Genomic DNA, 20,047 nt, shown 5'->3' with positions numbered 1-20,047 from the left:
TGTGTAGACCAGAGGTTTCCAAACTTATTTGGCCTACCATCCCCTTTTCCGGGGGGTGGTGGTGGAAAATATTACTCGGCACTCCCTTGGAAATCTACCTCCTTTAAAGGGAACAAACAGAAAGATGCAGGGACATATTTGCATTCTTTTATGTCTCTATATTTCTACCTACCCCCTACAACATTTGGTGTGTTGATTTGGAAAATAATCATGGCGACTTTTGCTCTACGTTACATGTACAAATGGTTTTTCAACATTTTCTTCTTTCATTATGCTTCCACCACCCCCTTTATTTTTATTCAACGCTCCCCAATTGCACCCGAGGCTACTACCATCCCCGTCCCCCCGGATTGTTCCAGCGCCCCCCAGGGAGCAGAAACACTGCTGCTGGCCCTTCTTGGGTTCTGTTTCTTGGTCATACAAGAACTCCAGGGGTGGACTTTTAGATGATAAACTGACAGGCTGACCAAATCAACCAGAAGCATGCATAATATCCAGTCGTTTTTAACTTCCATTTTTATTCACACATCTGGAGGGAAATACTCCTTTTAACTCAGAGGGAACGCCTTTTGGAAGAAAATGAAATAAATGCAGCAACGGCGTAAGCATGCGCAGATTTTCATTTAGTAACGCTGGCATCAAATGAACTATGGGCATGATCCAATCCTGATCCTGGGTACCTGCCTGCTAGGCACTTTACACCAAGCCATCCGAGGCTAGTGGACTAATGTCTGACAATTTAAGGCCAGGGATCTGGGGAGCGGAGCGGAAGAATCTGGCTGCACTGAGGAAGAGTGGGTCCAGATGCATTGATATCAGTGATCAGTTTGCACCTGTCTGGGGCTAGTGAGGATAGATGTCCTGCTGCGGGGATTTTCCCTAGTGTGCTGTGGTGGAGGGTGTCATCATGGTGCCCAATCCTCGCTGCCGACGCAACGCCCAATGTTCAGTTTGGTTTCCTCTTTGCATTCATCGTTGCCTACACACAAACAGAGTGAAATCACGCCCCAGCTTTTTGTCAATGCAGTTGGTTTTCTCGATGCTGCTTTCCTGAGCTCTGCAAGTGAGCTCATTTTTTGAGATCCTGTGGGAGGTGCTGGACAGACCATTTTTTTCCTGCTAAGCCTTCTCATTCATATTAGCTTTGCCACGAATCAAGGGGAATGTTATTACATCAATCCTAAACTACTCTGTGCTGCTTTGAAAGTAGCTGCAGCCAGCGGCAGTTGCACCCTCTTCCTTTATAATTTCTATACAAGAATACATTGCAAATTGTATGTATCTATCTATCTATATATATGGTTTTATATAATTATTTACCCCCCTCGGGTTATGTACATTTTAAATAAGGCAGCAGGTTAAATAACAGACACAATTAGTTTGGATAGTAACATGTTCCGCAGCATGAATTAATCGATGAACGCCATCAGCTTTCTAGGATTGTCTCTCGAAGAAGAGTTCAAGTCAGTCTCGGACAGAGCCACACTCTGATGGGAGCCCTTCTGACCTCCTCCACTCCGCAAGGCGCTTCTTGAACCATTTCTGGAGAAACGAAAGAGACGTGGCAGGATGAAAACAGAGAAACTGAGCTGGCATAATAAATACAGCTGAGGGCATATGGTAATTTCACTGAGGGTGAGCTGCTGGGAATGCAGGATGCACAGGGAGAAGAATGCTGAGCCAGGTATGGTCTAGTTCATGGTTTCCCAAACTGCTATTGAACTACAATTCCCATCATCCTTAGCTAGGAGGACCAGTGGTCAGGGATGGTGGGAATTGTAGTCCAAAAACAGCTGGAGACCCAACGTTGGGAAACACTGGTCTACAGGTGAAACTCGGAAAAATTAGAATATCGTCGAAAAGTGCATTTATTTCAGCAACGCAACTTAAAAGGTGAAACCAATAGATGCATGACATGCAAAGCAAGATATGTCGAGCCTTTATTTGTTGGAATTGTAATTATTTGTCGTTAGGCGGGTCAATTATAAATGGAATGTAATTAATGAAATGTAATAGCGATGTTTATTTTTGTATTTGTTTTATTACTGTGGAATTTCCAAAAGAAAGCTTTTGTAAAAATAATAAATAATAATTGCATTACTGAAATAAATGCACTTTTCGACGATATTCTAATTTTCCGAGTTTCACCTGTACACAGCAGAATGTGATGGTAGATCCGGTGCGGGGGAGGGGACTGAGTGGACTGTACCACTTCCACTTCATACTGCAGGTAAAATATTGTATATTTTAGAATGTCCCATTTTTTAAAAAAAGTTCCTGCAGGTGAGCAAACTCACACATCAGGGAGAAAGGTTGCTACACAATCCACTTCTTGCTAGCTTTCTGCATTCAGAGAGGGTCCTCATCCCAGTACAAGAGACATTCTAAATATATGGTCCTCCACTTGCAGCTTGTGGTACACTCCATTCTAGAACCTCAAGACTCCACCACTTCATTCCGACTTCCTTCTGCTGCATTGTAGATTAGGAGCCAGACCTAATCTACATTGCACCTGTGCCTTAAAAATTACACTTACAAATTGCAATTCTCCTCAGCAAAAGCTGTTATGGGAGTGGGATAATCTAGATTGGGACTACAACATAGCTGCCAAATTATCCCTTTTTTAAAGGGAAATTCCCTTATGCTGAATAGGCTTCCTCGTGAGAAAAGGGAAAACTTGGCAGCTATGGACTACAATGCGTTAGCGAGAGAGTTTAATTTTTCTCTTTATGCTATTTTCCTCTCTTCTGTTATTTGCTGCAAATAGGGCCATCAAAGGTAGAAGGGAACATTGCTCAATAGTTACGAACTTCTGCCCCGTGTGGCTGCAGGCTGTTGTTTTTGGACAATAAATATAATCAGGCTAAATAGGAAGCAATGACTTATTTAGAATATGGAGGAAACAAGACATTCCCAGGAAAGGAAAAAGATCAGAGCCAGAATAGCAGACTAGGGGCAGACCTCCCCAGACCCATATAGTGTATACTTTAGATTTTCATACATTTTACACTGCAATGGTTTGGGGGGGGGGAAACAAATCTTGAGTTTAATCTTGAGCATAATTTGGGCTTCATCTGATATAGATCTGAAATATGTGACTCAAGGGAAGGCAGCCTCCCCTCGGGCCTAACTTGAGCCAGCGAGAGACCTAGAGATTCTGCTCATCACAATGGGGACCTCATGTTGGTATCAAGTTTCCCACTCACAATCCTGGCCAATTTGCTATCTTATTGCTTGGAATCATGACAGTTATGAAGTAACCCCCAACCTCTTGTTAATGGTGGGTGCCGTTGGCGTTAGAAGTACGAAACTCACTACATGGTGGGCAGGATAAACCACTAGCAACATGGCTGGAGGTGCCCCAGAGAGGTACTGAAACACTGTCAGGCCAGTTCTGTGTCACTTGATTGCTCAAAAAGTCGATGATTCATAGCTGAATGTGTGAAAGGTCCCTAATGGAATGAAAACCACTGAGGGTCGGATTAAAGGTAAAGGTAAAGGGACCCCTGACCGTTAGGTCCAGTCGCGGACGACTCTGGGGTTGCAGCGCTTATCTCGATTTACTGGCCAAGGGAGCCGGTGTACATCTTCTGGGTCGTGTGGCCAGCATGACTAAGCTGCTTCTGGCGAACTAGAGCAGCGCACGGAAACGCCGTTTACCTTCCCGCCGGAGTGGTACCTATTTATCTACAGTGGTACCTCGACTTAAGAAGACGATCCGTTCCGCGGCCGTCTTCGTAAGTCGAGGTTTTCGGATGTCGAAGCGCGCACGACGAAAAGACTTCCGGGGTTGTCGACTTCGGAAGTCGAAGTGTTCGGATGTCGAGGTATGACTGTACTTGCACTTTGTGCTTTCGAATGGCTACGTTGGCAGGAGCAGGGACTGAGCAACGGGAGCTCACCCTGTCATGGGGATTCGAACCGCTGACGTTCTGATCGGCAAGCCCTAGGCTCTGTAGTTTAACCCACAGCGCCACCCGCGTCCCTTCAGATTAGATCCACCTTAAAAAAATAATAATCACATGCCTATCTTGTTCATTAATAGGGTTGTTGGGGTGGAAGTCTAATTTTAATTAGAGACAGGGGCTGGATCTTCCCGCCAAACCTGCTTTTCCTTCTTTCAATCCATCACTACAAACACATCATGCTGGGAGGAAAAGCACAATCGGGGAAGTAAGGAGAAGCCTTTTCTATTTATTGTGATTCAGCAACCATGGCTGGCCTTGTCACCCCCACCCCCACCCCCCAGTCACCACTTCTAAGTTTGGCCCTGAGGTAATGTGAGGTGGGGACACAGAGGTCTTGTCCGTGGTTCTGCCGACCAATTCACATGTCCAAGTCACCCCCTTGCTGTTGCAAACGTTGAGAAAGACAAACATCTTTCTTGAGAGAGAATAATAGAATTGTAGAGTTGGAAGGAACCCTGAGGATCATCTAGTCCAGAGCTTTTCAAACTTTTCATGTTGGTGACACACTTTTTGGACACGTATCATTTCGTGACACATTAATTCAGTTTTAATAGCAAACCGGAGGTTAAACTAACCCCTTTCCAGCCCTGGAAGCATTCGCACAAAACACCTACACACTGTAGCCAGAACACTAACGTGTCGCCACACACAGTTTGGAAAACTCTGATCTAGTCCACTCCCCCCTGCAATGCAGGAATATGCAGCTGTCCCATTTTTAATGGGTTTTTTAAAAAAATGTTTGATGTTTTATTATGTGTTTATATGTGTTGGAAGCTACCGTACCTGCCAGAGTGGTTGGGGCAGCCCAGCGAGAATGGGCAAGGTAGTAATAATAATAATAATAATAATAATAATAATAATAATAATAATAATAATAATATGGAGATCAAACCTGCAATCTTGGTGTTATCAGCACCACACTAACCAACTGAGCTATCTCCAGCCAGTGGGAGGCTGTGGTTAGGAAGACCCTTTGAAAGCACTGAGACCAAGGGAGAAGATTTGGTCCCTACAGGCCTGGATCCTGGGGTCGCAGCTGGCCTTTGCGTTCTGCGGCTCAGTCACTCACCAGAGTCTCTTCCTCAGACAGTCCTGCCTCAGCAGCTATGAGGCAAAGGGTGGCTGGGTCCGGGTGCTTGTTGACTTTGTTGAAGTTATACTCCAGAATCTCTATCTGTTCCTCTGTGGGGCTGGCCGCCGTATTGGTGGACATCTTCTCTTGGCACAAGTTTGCCTGCAACAGTGAGCTGCGGAGAAAGGCATAGGGACAGCGGAGTCAGACCCGATCTTTGCTGCAACTGAGACAATTTTGGGGACACACACAATTTTTGGGGGGGGGGGGATGCTGCCTTACTGAGTTCTGCTGTTGGTCCACCTAGTTCACAATTGTCTGCACTAGTGTTCTTCAATCTTTGGTCCCCCAGACTTTGTTGGACTACAACTACTGTACCATCATCCTTGATCATTGGCTAAGATGTCTGAGGATGATGGGAGGTGTAGTCCAACAACATCTGGGGACCCAATGTTGGAGAGCACTGGTCTACACTGACTGCCAGCGACTCTTCATGGGTTCAGACAGGAGTCTTGCCTGCCGATGCCAGACAGGGAATCTGGGACCTTCTACATGCCAAGCAGACGGCCTACCACTGAGCTAAGACCCTTCTCAAAAATTGTCCAATCTTGCCATTGATCATTTAAATGTGAAATGCTGAATTTGTAATCTGCATGTTCGACCCCCCTTCGTAAAATCCAAAGCACAAATGAAAAAAGTGTTGAAAAACACCTTTGTTAAGAAACCAGAAGCTTTTTTACTTGGGATAGTTAGAGAGGAAATACCTAAAAAAGATACTATGTTTTTTCTGTATGCCACAACAGCAGCGAGAACTTTATTGGCTAAGAATTGGAAGAGTGAAGATCTACCTACAGTGGATGAATGGCAGATGAAGATGGTTGAATTTATGGAACTGGCCGAGCTGACCAGGAGACTTCGTGACCAGAGGGAAGGGTCGGTGGAAGAAGATTGGAAGAAATTCAAAATATATTTAAGAAATAATTGCAATATTGGAAATGTTTAATATAAGATTTGGAAGTACATGGAGGCTGTAGAGGAGGATTTGTAGAGGTAATATAGTATATCAAGATTTAGATATAAGTGTTAAATAAGAATTTAACAAGTAGCTCTGAAGGCTGGACCATTTTATTTGGCATTTCCCACTTCATGTTTAGAATGAATGGAGAGATGAAACTCCTTGCTGAGACGACCTGGCCAGGCCAATCTGATGGTTTCTGCTACACCAGCTGTTGCAAGCTGCAGTCTAAGTCACCATCCTCTGCACACCTGACAGCAAAATACAAAGCACAGGAAGAGTTGTGGTGTTGATGCAGTGCAGCCACACTGACAACTATTCCCTCAGAATCTCTGGAAGTTCCTTCAAGTCACTCGGCACCCACACAAGATGACCCATGCATAACACCAAGCAACACATGGCAACGACCTGACATCACCATGACGTCACTGCAAGGCCTGCTCCTTCATATATTGTGTGCATTTGTGCAGAGAGATGTCTCATGAGCGCATGCACAAGCATTCAGACATCCCATTCTGTCCCTGTCAAGGTCACCCACTTTTTGGGGTGGTGCTAAAGCGAGACGGAATACCCGGAATTGGCTGTTCTGTTTATAAATAGCGTGTTGGTTTTATGCTTGCCGAGCTGCATCTGAAACCGAACCCATTTCCTCATTTCTAAAAAAAAGACTCTCCTGAATTGGGAATGGGTAACTCAGTAAATAATTCAGCAGATAAGGAAAGAATTATATTGTTAGGGTTGCTGTGGCTCATGATTCTCTAATGGACTGCAATTTCTCCTGCTTGGTGGTGGGTGTGGTTTTCCCCCGTTTTAGAAATTTAAATGTGTAGGACTTAACTGCATATTATTCGCAAGAACTTTCAACACAGTCTTTAAAAAAGAAAAAAGAAAGAACAGAAGAACAGCCTCAGTAGGGGGAAATTTGGAGCTGAGAAGCAGCCCCAAAAGTTTAGAGGGGTGATGTTTAACCTACAGCTTTGCCACCCCCAAATCACCCCTCCTAGCTGCTGTTCAGAACTGACATTTGACCTTATTTTGACTTCAACAACTGGAAGGGGGGGAAATCACTGGAGGTAATTGGGAGTGGAGAATCTAGGAGGCAAGCTTTTCATATAGGACTTCCTCCAGAGTTGTAGCTATGGGGTGGGGTGGGGGGTCTAGCCAGGGTTTTTTGCCCCAGGTGAAGCCTCCAGAGGGGCGTCATTAAGGCTCCATGTGTGTGCCAAACTGGGTCTTTGACCTGGGTGAAATAAAGCCTAGTTTTGCCACTGCTTCTTCAGGGATGGATGAGATCTCTACCATACATTTAAAGCACATCCAACACACATTTAAAACACACAACTTCCCCCAAAGAATCATGAGAACTCTGGTTTTCCCTTCACAGAGGTACAATTCCCAGCATCCTTAACAAGCCACAGTTCCCAAGATTCCTTGGGAGAAGTCGCATGCTTTAAATGTATGTTGGATGTGTTTTAAACATATGGTTAAATCTGCCCACAGAAATACAGAAATTCTTGGAGGAAAAAGGCTATCAATGACTCCTGCTGGCTATGTGCTCCTCCAGGATTAGAGGCAACCTGCTGTTCTTGCCTGCCTAGAACATGTTCTAGTTTACTCAGTCCCTAGTACAGTGGTACCTCGCAAGATGAATGCCCTGCAAGACGAATTTTTTGCAAGATGAATGCATCTTGCGATCTGATGGTTTTGCGAAAAATTCATCTTGCGAATCGCAGTTTCCCATAGGAATGCATTGAAATTTAATTAATGTGTTCCTATGGGCAAAAAAAAGAAATTTCAATGCATTCCTATGGGAAACCGCGATTCGCAAGACGAATTTTTCGCAAAACGAATTGACTCACGGAATGAATTAAATTCGTCTTGCGAGGCATCACTGTGCCATTTTTCAATACCAAGCTGCTCTGTGCTGGCATTATTTGGAAACACAGTAGAATTGCTGAAATGTAGCAAAACTAGTACTGACTTTCACTCATTCTCCCCAAACTTTTCAGCTGTTCCTTCCCACCTTTAGAAGTTTCACCCACAACCCCTGAAGGTTTTTTTGGGGGGAAAACAGGAAAGCTGTTTTGTGGGTGTTTTTGAAAAAAATATTTTTATTAATTTTTTTTAAAAAAAACAAAAAGGCAACAAGAAAGAAAAAGAACAAAAGGAATATACATAACATAATTTGATTCCACCAACTTCCGTCCCCCCCCCCACAAGCCCCCTCCTGCCATGAGCGGGTCCCATGAAGGTGAACAGCCGATGATGATTCATTTTAGGATTGGGTTTGTCCTCCCCCCTCCCCCATCCCAAAGCCCCCCTGCCACCGAGGAGCCCCAGAGATACAAGGGAGAAGCCAGGGGAGTGTCCGCCCAGCCACTTTTCCATAAAGAACCCCCCCCCAAAAAAAGGCAGAATAAAAAACAAAAAGGAAAAATACATATTCATTTCCATAAACATTGTTATAGGGGCTTCCCCAACCTCCCCTTTCCCAGTTTTCCTTTGCAAATCATTTTTGACAATTTCTTTTTTCCAAATCTTAATCTACATACAAATTTTTAAACATAATTTTTATCACTTTCATAAACTATCTTAATTCAATCTAATCACAATCTATTTTCCTTCCCTAGCCTGATTTTTCCCCTCAATAGACCTCCTTAATTTCAAACCTTTTTTCCATACCCAATTCTTATTTACAATATATTTATTCTAGCAACCCTCCTCTCCCCAAGGCCCGGCCCTCCCTCTCCTCCAACAAAGTCTCAAATCCACAGTCCAATTTTCAGCCTTTTAATCCGTCCTAATAATCACCAATCTATTTCTCTGTTTTGTGGGTGTTGATGCAGACTCTGGTAGCAGCATTTCAGAAGCAGCAGAACAGAGACGCAGAATGGCAAAGAAACTTCATCAAGGTTAACAGAGAAGCAGAAAGCCACAGAAGGAAATCGATTATTCTCCTGTCTCCAAATCTATCTAAACCACCGGACGTGATGCTCCTTGGCAATATTTAAGCCTCTGCAGAGAGATACAAAAATAACACCAAGATATCCTTTGTATCCTTTAAAAGTCTTTTTTTTTTAACATTATATGACTTTGATGCTGTTGATGGATCTTCTTTGAAGTAAACACAACAAAGAACCTTGAAGATTAATGAACTGTTGCACAAACTTTGGTGGACCAATGTCCACTTCATCAGATGCATGAAGGTTAATCCTGAGCATGCATGTACTGTACATGGTACACATGTTCAGAATCCCAAAAGTACAGACGTCCTCCTTATTGTGCATTAACCAGGATTTGCACTCGCAATGCTATTGGGGCAATCATCCGTGACCCTGCTTTTAATTTGCACCTGCAAAAGTTTTGGGAAGCTCATGCTGCTTCATTTCCAATCAGTGCATATTGTGCAACTTTATGTCAAAATCCTATAGCTTTTCATGCCACCAGTGTTTGTGTGTCTCGCTTCTTTTTTGCACCACAAGCCTTCCAGACAGCAATAATGTGGTGACAATGGAGAAGCATATGTATAAAAGAGGGTGCAGAGAAAGGTTTCCAAGGAGATCGGAAATGCTACAGCCCAAGTCCTGCCCATGTTCTGTCATTGCCCATCCTGCCAGTTGAACAAAAGGGATAAAGCAGCAAAGTATCGGACCTGTAAAAGGGATGGCGAAAACTGATAGCGATAAAACCAGCTAGACTTGCACACTAAGCCTCCTGCCTTGAAACACCCTAATAAAGCAAAACAAATGCACCACAAATGCACTAGGACAAGGGCAGGTGCTATATATTGCAGAATACACCTGCAATTAAACACCAGTCTGGAGGTCCCCAATGATTGTTACCTTATTAAACGTGATTGTTCACAAATGAGCCTCTTGTAACTGATCGTGCAGACAACCCAATGAGCCAACTAACACAAGTACTCTAGTGATAAAAATCCACTGGGCAGAGGCTGTTCTTTGAAGCGACTTGCCTAATTCACTCCCCTGGATAGCCAGCGTGGCCTAATGGTTAGAGCGTTGGACTCAAACCTGGGAGAGAAGGGTTTGAAACTCTACTCGGCCATGAAGCTCACTGGGCGACCTTGAGCCAGTCGCAATCTCGTAGCCTAACCTACCTCATGTGCACCACCTCGAGCTTCCTGGAAGATAATGGTGGTGTATTAATTAATAAATATGGCACCCGGGGTGCACCGCCCCCCCCACTCCCTTGCGACGCTACTGCCATGACGGAAACCAGAGCACACGGAAACTCCGTTTACCTTCCAAAATGGTCAAAGGCCTGGAAACAATGCCTTATGAGGAACAGCTTAGGGAGCTGGGTATGTTTAGCCTGGAGAAGAGAAGGTTAAGGGGTGATATGATAGCCATGTTCAAATATATAAAAGGATGTCATATAGAGGAGGGTGAAAGGTTGTTTTCTGCTGCTCCAGAGAAGCGGACACAGAGCAATGGATTCAAGCTACAAGAAAGAAGATTCCACCTAAACATTAGGAAGAACTTCCTGACAGTAAGAGCTGTTCGACAGTGGAATTTGCTGCCAAGAAGTGTGGTGGAATCTCCTTCTTTTGAGATCTTTAAGCAGAGGCTTGACAGGCATCTGTCAAGAATGCTTTGATGGTGTTTCCTGCTTGGCAGGGGGTTGGACTGGATGGCCCTTGTGGTCTCTTCCAACTCTATGATTCTCACCGCAGCGGTACCTATTTATCTTCTTGCCCTGGCGTGCTTTCGAACTGCTAGGTTGGCAGGAGCTGGGACAGAGCAACGGGAACTCACACCGTTGCGGGGATTCGAATTGCTGACCTTCTGATTGGCAGGCCCAAGAGGCTCAGTAGTTTAGACCACAGCACCACCCACATCCCATTTTTAAAGTGCAGCATGGTTGGGGAAGATGACCTACTTTTTTTTACCTGAAACTGATGGTTCCTGCAGAGTTTCATTCTCCCCTTCCTAAAGAATGCAAAGCTAAACTAAACAAAATGCACAGTCAGCTGATCTGTGCTCATGGGGAAAGACTGAAGTTGCTCCTCATATCCAAATCCAAGCCCTTGTGGGTGTGGACTATTGTACTCTGGTCTAATGTGAAGCAGAGGAAATTGGATAATGCTAACTAATGCACTGGGGTTGGACCAACCCTGCGTTTCTAGGGATGAAGACATAATCCTGCACACGAGCAGATTGGCACATCCAATTTGGCTGGCAGCAAAGGCTCATGTCAGTAAATTGTAACACCCCCACCACAACGCGTTCCATATATAGAACCTGCAAGAATCAATTCGGAAGTCAGTGAAGCAAACAACTCTGTAGGCAGGAAGCCTATTGAAAGAGGAATAATCTTAGGCATCCTTCATGCTACTAAGGTATTTACACTTAAACTGCAGGGTTTTGTTTTTTTATGAAGATGGCATCATCTGCATGGTTCTGATAATTATCAGGAGCATAGTAGGAGTTGGTAGGGAAATTTAACCCTTTCCTCCCCATCTTGTGGTCCCAAGGGGCAGCCCTCCTCTGAGTTGCTACTTGCATTAAGAAGAAATCCCCCACTGATGCTTTTCAAAGCAAATACCAGCTTCAAAAGAGGGGTCTTCCTCCGGTCTGCGGCAGGATTAATTTTCCAGCCCTTGCCTGCTGCTGTCCAGATAATTATTAGCATCATAGCTGATGCTATTTGCATTTTTTTATTTTTTAAAAAAGCCGCGCACAACTGCACCTTACATGGAAATAGCTACTTAATGCCTAATTTTGTTTCCCGCTCAAGCCGTAAGCTGCTGTGCTGACAGAGCGCTTAGCAAACTCGCATTTTGAAATATGAAATCCGTGTTTTGCCTAACAAATGCGAACGGGAATGTTGAGGACTGTAGAAAGCGCGTGCAGGCTTGGTGATGCCCCCTTCATTTCTATCTGAATAGCCTTTACTCAAATACAGCTTTATATAACTCCTGTCAACCGACTGCATTCACCCCAAGGATCATTAGCTACCTGCTAACAGCAACCGGCTGACCTGGCACTCCCAAGGATGGAGCAGTAGAGCACACTGGGCTCATTCACCAAAGGTTGTTTTTGGGATTGTTCTGTCCCCGATTTGAATAGAAACTCAATCCCGGACCAGCCTCTCTTCCAGGAAGCACAGCTTTGTTGCTCGCTCTTCCCTGCCCTTGCTCACTCAGCAACCCTTTGGCAGCTCTTGGGTCCCGAGGAGAGAATAGCTGTGCTATGGTGCTCAGCCCCCCTGCTCAAAGCTCGAGTAGGCCAAGGTTGGCTCGGCATATTAATTCGCCAAGCGGTGCCAGCAAAGAGCTGTGGCAATGTGTCAAGCGCCACAGTGTCTTCTTCCAGTGAAACCAAATCAGTGAGAAGAGGTTGGAGAGTTAGGGCTCTTCCGGACAGTTCTTTTTATTGTGCACTCAAGATTATTTCATACCCCTCAACTGCCCCAATTAAATCGGGACATCCACGGGACATCCACGTGTTTTTGTGCACCATGCACGGTGCACAAAAACACGTGGGGTCATGAATCATGTGACTCACACGGGAGCGGGGCCGGGAAGACACGATTCCTGGGTTTTGGTATCAACATGTTGGAGGGGATGCTCATGATGGTATTATTGGGGCGGTTATACATGACCCCACTTTCAATGTCCATTTGAACATACTGAGTCCCAACCCAAGAGTTCAGTGCAACATCATTTATTCATGTTTTTAATGGTCTTACATTGGCTTGTGTGTGGTCTATCGCCTTGCTGTATTTTTTTTAAGGAAAAGTAAGGTCTGTAAACATTTAAATAATTAATTTATATTGATGTTTTTATGGACTTTGTTGTCATTTTGAGCACTGCATACTGCCTTGTTGCATTTTTACAAAAGGTGTGATCTATACATATTTTAAATAAATACATATATAAATTTATAATAGCTGAATGGGGATGAAAGTAATATAAAGGTAAAGGGACCCCTGACCATTAGGTCCAGTCGTGACCGACTCTGGGGTTGCGCGCTCATCTCGCATTATTGGCCGAGGGAGCCGGCGTACAGCTTCCAGGTCATGTGGCCAGCATGGCAAAGCCGCTTCTGGCGAACCAGAGCAGCACACGGAAACGCCGTTTACCTTCCCGCTGTAGCGGTTCCTATTTATCTACTTGCATTTTGACATGCTTTCGAACTGCTAGGTTGGCAGGAGCTGGGACCAAGCAACGGGAGCTCACCCCGTCCATAGCTGCCAAGTTATCCCTTTTTTTAAGGGATTTTCCCTTATGCTGAATAGGCTTCCTCGCGAGAAAAGGGAAAACTTGGCAGCTATGACCCCGTCACAGGGATTCGAACCGCCGACCTTCTGATCAGCAAGCCCTAGGCTCAGTGGTTTAACCCACAGCGCCACCTGGGTACTTGGCAGAGGGTTGGTGGGATGTGGAGGGTTATGGTCTGGCTGACTCCTCCTCTCTCTTTATTTTTATTTAATTTCTTGCGTTTCTATACTACCCAATAACCAAAGTTTTCTGGGCGGTTTAAACAAAAAATGTTTAAATCATGATGCACAATGCACATGACATCTGAGATAGAAAAACAGCACAGTGTAGAGTCAAAACGTACAACAGAAGAGACAGCTGTGCAAATGATCTCAAATGCACTTTCTGAAAGGCCTGGGGCAATACAAAAGGGCTTCACCTGGTGCTGACAATACTACAATGTGGGCCTTAGGAGAGCCTCCCTGGGTGTTCCACAATTGAGGCACCGCCCCAGAAAAAGCCCTATCCCCATTAGTCATCTGTCACCCCCCATTTCGTAGGGGTAGCTGGAGAAGGGCCTCTGAAGATGACCTTATGGTCCAGAAAGGTGTGGATGTGCGTATCCTCCAGGTCGCTTGGCCTCAAGCCACTTCTAGCTTTAAAAGTGAACATGAGAATTTTGAACTGGGACTCCTGGAAACTGACTGGTAGCCAGTTTTGACAGCATAGTGTCAGCATAATCTATATTGGCCAGTCCCAGTGAACAGTGTGGTGGCACTATTTTGGGCAAACACAGGTTCCTGTGCCCTTTTGAAAGGCAGCTCCATGTAGAGGCGTAGCATGGGTTGCCAGGGCCCGAGGCCATGCGGTTGGGTGTGGGAAATGGACAGAGTACACATGCGCATTCAACTGCATAGCAGCGCCCGTGTCAGGTATGATCATAGCTGCCAAGTTCCGGATTGAAAAATCCAGGACCAGCAGAAGCACAGCACCGGAAGTCGCTTCTATGCGACTTCCGGACATGCGTAGAAGCAACTTCTGGTGCTGCGGCCATTTTGGAAATGGGCAGAGCGGCACCAGAAACATGGCCGCCGGCAGGAGCTGCTTTCCGGGGGATTTACGGGATATAAATCCATTCGGGAGACCAGCAGGAAACAGTAAGAAAATATGGGGGTTTCCTAGGCAAAACGGGATACTTGGCAGCTATGAGTATGATGGAGTCATGAGACCCCAGAGCCAGGGAGGTAAGTAACTACAGTGGTACCTCGGTTTGTGAACACAATTGGTTCCGGAAGTCTGTTCATAAACTGAAGCGTTCATAAACCGAAGCAAACTTTCCAATTAAAAGTAATGGAAAGTGGATTAATCTGTTCCAGATGGGTTCGCAGAGTACTCAACCTGAAGCGTACTTAACCCGAAGCATGGGTGTAATTGGTTCCGGAAGTCTGTTCATAAACTGAAGCGTTCATAAACTGAAGCGAACTTTCCCATTGAAAGTAATGGAAAGTGAATTAATCTGTTCCAGATGGGTCCACGGAGTTCGTAAACCGAAAATTCATAAACCGAGGTGTTCATAAACCGAGGTTCCACTATATACAACCTTCAGAAGACATGTGAAGGCAGCCCTGTATAGGGAAGGCTTTTTTAAAAAAAAATGTTTGATGTTTTATTACGTTTTTATGCATGTTGGAAGCTGCCCAGAGTGGCTGGGCAACCCAGTCAGATGGGCGGGGTATAAATAGTAAAATTATCATCATCATCATTATTATGGAATAGGACATACCTATTTTTATCAGAGAAATGTTGGGGGGGGGTATGGTGCATGTGTGTGCTCCAACTCCAACACACACACACCTACACACACACCATCTGGATTTTTAGCCTGGCTATGCATCTTCCACAGCTGGCTGCTGGCCCAAACAGTAAAATTCTAGTCAGGCCAGTAAAATGCCTAAGCAAGTGGCACTTCTTAATTAGCAGTTGAGTTGCCAACACAGCCTGAGCTAGCCCTCCACGCAGCAGGAAGCCATTGGGTTATACTCAGCTCACCTGAGCATAGGTGAGCTGGAGACAATCATCTGTGGGCAGTGAGCAACTAATGTTTTAAGACGTTGCTCAGGCGATACCTTGGCAAACGTGTCTTTATCCCATGTTTCCTAAGATATTGCAGGGGTGGAGGCTGCAAGAGGGTTGGCAAGTGGGAGGAAGGAAAATCTAGCCACTGGGACACCGGCCAATCCTCCCCTGCAAATGTCATTGCCTGTGGCGCTCTCCCCAGGCACATCGCGTCCATGTTTGGAGTCTAGTTGGGGTTGATGTTTGAAGGAGGATAACTGCAGCAGGGGAGAACTGGCCTGTAGGGGAATATTGAAGCAGCCTTCCCTTATCCATTGTGCCAGTCCTTCAACTGCACCCCAACCTCCATGGTAGTATTACAAGAAAGGGTAGGGAAACAAAGGGGTTCTAGGGTTGCCAGACTCTATAGAGGACAGGACTTCTGTGCCTTTAATTGCCCTGCTCTCTTTTGAGTCTGGAAACCTTAAAGAGAAACCAGCAGACCCTTTGCTTGGAAATTAAACAAAGGGTCTGCTGGTTTCTCGTTAAGGTTTCCAGACTCAAAAGAGAGAAGGGCAATTAAAGGCACAGAAGTCCTGTCCTCTCTTGAGTCTGGCAACCCTAGTTGCAACGACAAGCTAGCACCAGGCAACCACAACAAACGCTCTTCCAAAACACTCTTTGTTTTTGTTTTGTTTTTGTGTGTGTGCTTTTTTGCAATTTAATCTTAACGATCTTCAGGAGCAGGCCTTCGAACCTTGCCAAGAACCTTGCCCCACCCCAACTGAAAGGTGGAAAAGCTTCCGGGAGCGTTAATATGACAGAGATTGGCACTTCTGAAACTGGGCACCTGATGCATTCAGCTGAGTCCTCCAATGTCACCCTGGCCACCTGTCTCAGTGACCTGTCCCTGGGATTTTTTTATTTTTTTATTTACTAAGGAACCTAGGGAACAGGTGCAAGAGCATCAAACAAATATCGCTTATCAAGCAGCTTGTTTGAATAGCAGGTATTTGGCTGGCGGTTGTCTTCCAAGAACAAACGACAGGCTTCTCATTCTGCCCGGAAGAGAAACCTCTCTGTTAACATGCTCTTTTCTTCCTAGCTCTGTCATAAATTGACAAGTGTACACCTGAATAATGCATGTTTCTGGAGCCCTGCAGTGCTCAGCACGGCCTTTCAATGGTCCCTGGATCATGCTGGAAGCCATTGCTCAAGTTGCTATTCTTAGCCTCTGTTTATTTCTCACTCCTTCCATCCTCCTCAGAACAAACTGTTGGCAAGCGCTATCCTCATGGAAAGGGGCATAGGCTATCTTTATAGGAAAACACATACATTCCATAGTTTTTCTACCAAGCTCTGGTTTTCTAAATTTGCTGAGCTTACAAGGGGCCACAGCAGAATGAACAAGGCGAACAGGGGCTGCGTATACCCCATGCATTTAAAGCACATGATTTCTCCCAAAGAATTCTGGGAAGTGTAGTTCCCCACCCCTCACAGAGCTTCAACTCTCAGCAGCCTTAACAAACTACAGGTCCCGGGATTCTCTGGAGGTCCTCGTGTGCTTTAGATGTGCTTTAAATGTATGGCATGTATACAACCTGGAGTTTGGCAAACAATAAAGCAAAACTCAACAGTCAAAAGCATTATTTCACACCTGATTTTTCTATATACAATATGATCGCCTCTTGAGGATTTTGCATAGTTTGTTGACTTTTGATGGCTGGTGGTTACTAGCTGGTAAAATTTGCATCCATAAAAAAAATTAGAATCTTGACAGTTGGAGAAAACAAGTCTGACTTTCGCGGCTGATTTGAAAGAAGCCGCTTTGCGGATACGAAGGGGAAACTTTTGCCTTTGAAGACACGCCAAACGCAAAAAGATCCTCATTTTGCCTGCTCCCCCTGGCTGAGCTGGTACATTGTAAATGAGCAGTTTCCTACAAAAGGTACCATAAATGTCCAATACACTTTTGCATAAGGCAGGATTGTGGAGCCAAAGCAAATACTTGCAAATATTTGGAGTCTGGTACACATGTGTTGCTGCTCAGATTTTGAATGGGGAAGATACGTTTTGAATTCAGCATTCGAATTGTCTTTTTGAAATGTAACATTTCCCTCTCCAAATCGGAGTACTTTGGATTCGTTGGCATCGTTTGGGTGTTCTGTCGCTGTCACATCATAAAACACAGTTTCACGTCAACTGTCTAATGCTATTAGATGCTAAAACCAATGATATGTCAAGAGGTACTGTAGATATATTAAGGTAATCTTTATCAAGGCAACATGCTCATGTATGAAAATGTCAATAATAATAATAATAATAATAATAATAATAATAATAATAATAATAATAATTTATTATTTATACCCTGCCCATCTGGCTGGGTTTCCCCAGCCACTCTGGGCGGCTTCCAACAGAAAAATAAAATACAGTCATCTATTACTGGTAAACATTAAAAGCCTCCCTAAACAGGGCTGCCTTCAGATGTCTTCTAAAAGTCTGGTAGTTGTTTTTCTCTTTGACATCAAAAGTGAGCTGGCCATTACTTCTCCCCCACCTCTGTTATTTGTTCCTTTTGACTCTGCCTTCCCTATACCTTCAAAATGTAGATTGTAAATGCATCTTTCTTTTTCATCTTCTGCTGTTGCTTTGCGAGTGGCATACACTCGGCAGTGCTTTATAAAACAACATCCAAAAAACCTGCAGCAGCAGCAGCAAAGATGCAGGAAGAATGTTCCCTGTCTGCAGCATGTAGTTTGGAAGCAAATGACATTCCTCTCCTCCTGGATCCCCTTTCCTAAAGCTGCCCCGGCTTCCTTGCACATTCCAGACCCCTTTTTGCCTTCCACCAGAGAAGGAGCATCAATGAATCATTAACTTCAGCCTGGGCTCTCAGGTGAGATCAATGCGTTCTGCTCAGTTTTGCACTTACCTGGTGAAGAACCGGATCTTCTTTAAGCAGCCGAGATCCTCCAAGAATGTTTAAGTACCTGTGCAGGCGGTAACCTCAAACAGCTCCTTTCTGCATGTGTGTGTGTGTGTGTGTGTGTGTGTGTGTATATATGAATGAGAGGAGTGTGTGACAGGCAGGTGTGTGTGTGTGTGTGTGTGTGTGTGTGTGTGTGTGTGTGTGACTTGAAAAACCTGCACCACAGGCAGACTGAAACTCACAGCAGCTGCTTAGCTGTTCAGCCGCTCTCCCTGCTGCAATTCAGGTTTGGCAGTCAGCTTGCTTATGCAGGAATATGTGTGTGTGTGTGTGTGTCCTCTCCAAATATATCTGCTAAACTCTTCTGGGTTGCAATTCCACCCCCTCTTCCCATAAAACAAAAAGCAGGATTCCTTAGGAGCAGATGAAAGCAGGAGCGAGAACAGAAGGGTGCGGATTCTTGGCTTGTTTCTGCGGAGTGCAGCCGGTTATGGAGTGCCAAAGAAGGATGCTGCTGCAGCCCGTCCAAGGAGCCCTCGCCCCCTCCGAGGAAGTCGTTTTCATGAGTTCTGCTGGACTTCTGCCACTGCGAGTGTCATCCTGCCAGTTGCCTAATTAACCTCAAGTTGTTTCCCTTTGGGGGATGGAATGTACATATAGACCAAACAGAGAAGGGAGGCATGTCTCTGTTGCAACTTCCAGCTCCTCCACAAAAGCCGTGCGCTCAGTTTGGTGTGGGCACATCCTGGCATCTGAGCAGGGCACACCGGAACCGAAAGAGAGAGAGAGAGAGAGAGAGAGAGAATATGCTGTGTGCATGTGCCCAGCACATGAATGCCCGTCACATATTGCGCAGGGGAAAACATGTGCGAGGATGACTTACCTGCTTGGTACTCGGGAAATGTAGCTACATGTGGGAGGAAAGTGCCACTCCCTCAAGATCGCCATGTAAGAGTCATGAAGCGGGAACTGTGGTGAGAGGGAGCCCAGCATGGAGGGCCGCAGAAGGCTGAGAAGTGGGCCGGGCATGAACAGTGCAGACATACACACTATACCTTTAAAGCACGGTCAAAGCCTGGATGGCTCAGTTGGTTAGAGCGTGCTGCTGCTAATGTCAAGCTTGCAGGTTCGATCCCTGTATGGGACATTTTCCTGCATTGCAGGGGGTTGGACTAGAATGATCCGCAGGGTCCCTTCCAACTCTACAGTGCTATGATTCTATGAAAGCATACCCCCCTGCTCAAAGGATTATGGGTACTGTAGTTTGCCCCTCACAGAGTAATCGTTCCCAGAAACCCTTAACAAACTATAGTGCCCAGAATTCTTTGAAGGGGGAAACATGCTTTGAGTGTGCTTTAAAAGTTACAGAATGCTTTTCAAAGAGCCATTGAAATTTGGAGCCTGGGAATCTGGAAACTGAATCTATGTACTCCATATTATATTTCTGGTAGGGTCATAGGAAGCTGCCTTATGCCATCTCTACCTCACAATTACTTACCGTAATAAGCATCTAGTTACAGGTAAGTAGCCGTGTTGGTCTGATGTAGTCGGAACAAAATTTTAAAAATCCTTCCAGTAGCACCTTAGAGACCAACTAATGGCCATACCAATGCCAAACTTGGTCTATAAGGTGCTACTGGAAGGATTTTTTAAAATGTTGTAATAGCATCTGTCCAGGATTCCAGATCCAACTCTTCCCCCATCTGCACCTAGAGATGCTAGGGATTGAACCTAAGACCTTTCGTAGGCAATGCATGTGCCACTCTGCCACTGAACTACAGCC

At 45.1% G+C, this 20,047-nt stretch overlaps 1 protein-coding gene across 1 annotated transcript; it reads right to left on the bottom strand.

Moving 5' to 3' along the window:
- Positions 1-498: 498 nt before the first annotated feature.
- HOPX (HOP homeobox) lies at positions 499-18,746 on the bottom strand. Its single transcript, XM_035097185.3, has 3 exons — positions 18,268-18,746; positions 5,038-5,215; positions 499-1,542 (listed from the first exon to the last, which is right to left on the bottom strand). The coding sequence occupies exons 2-3, from the start codon at positions 5,179-5,181 to the stop codon at positions 1,465-1,467; spliced, it is 222 nt and encodes a 73-aa protein (XP_034953076.1). The 5' UTR covers positions 5,182-5,215; positions 18,268-18,746; the 3' UTR covers positions 499-1,464.
- Between the last annotated feature and the right edge of the window lie 1,301 nt (positions 18,747-20,047).

The sequence above is a fragment of the Zootoca vivipara genome, chromosome 15 (assembly GCF_965207765.1).
Source record: "Zootoca vivipara chromosome 15, rZooViv2.hap1.1, whole genome shotgun sequence".
NCBI classification, from domain to species: Eukaryota; Metazoa; Chordata; class Lepidosauria; order Squamata; family Lacertidae; genus Zootoca; species Zootoca vivipara.
The sequence above is the reverse complement of the archived record's forward strand: the minus strand, read 5'-3'. Positions and strand labels throughout refer to the sequence as shown.

Coding starts and splice junctions, on each gene's coding strand:
- HOPX (XM_035097185.3), bottom strand. CDS start 5,181: ATGTCCACCAATACGGCGGCCAGCCCCACAGAGGAACAGATAGAGATT. Junction 1,543..5,037: donor TGTCTGAGGAAGAGACTCTG/GTGAGTGACTGA, acceptor TCGTTTCTCCAG/AAATGGTTCAAGAAGCGCCT.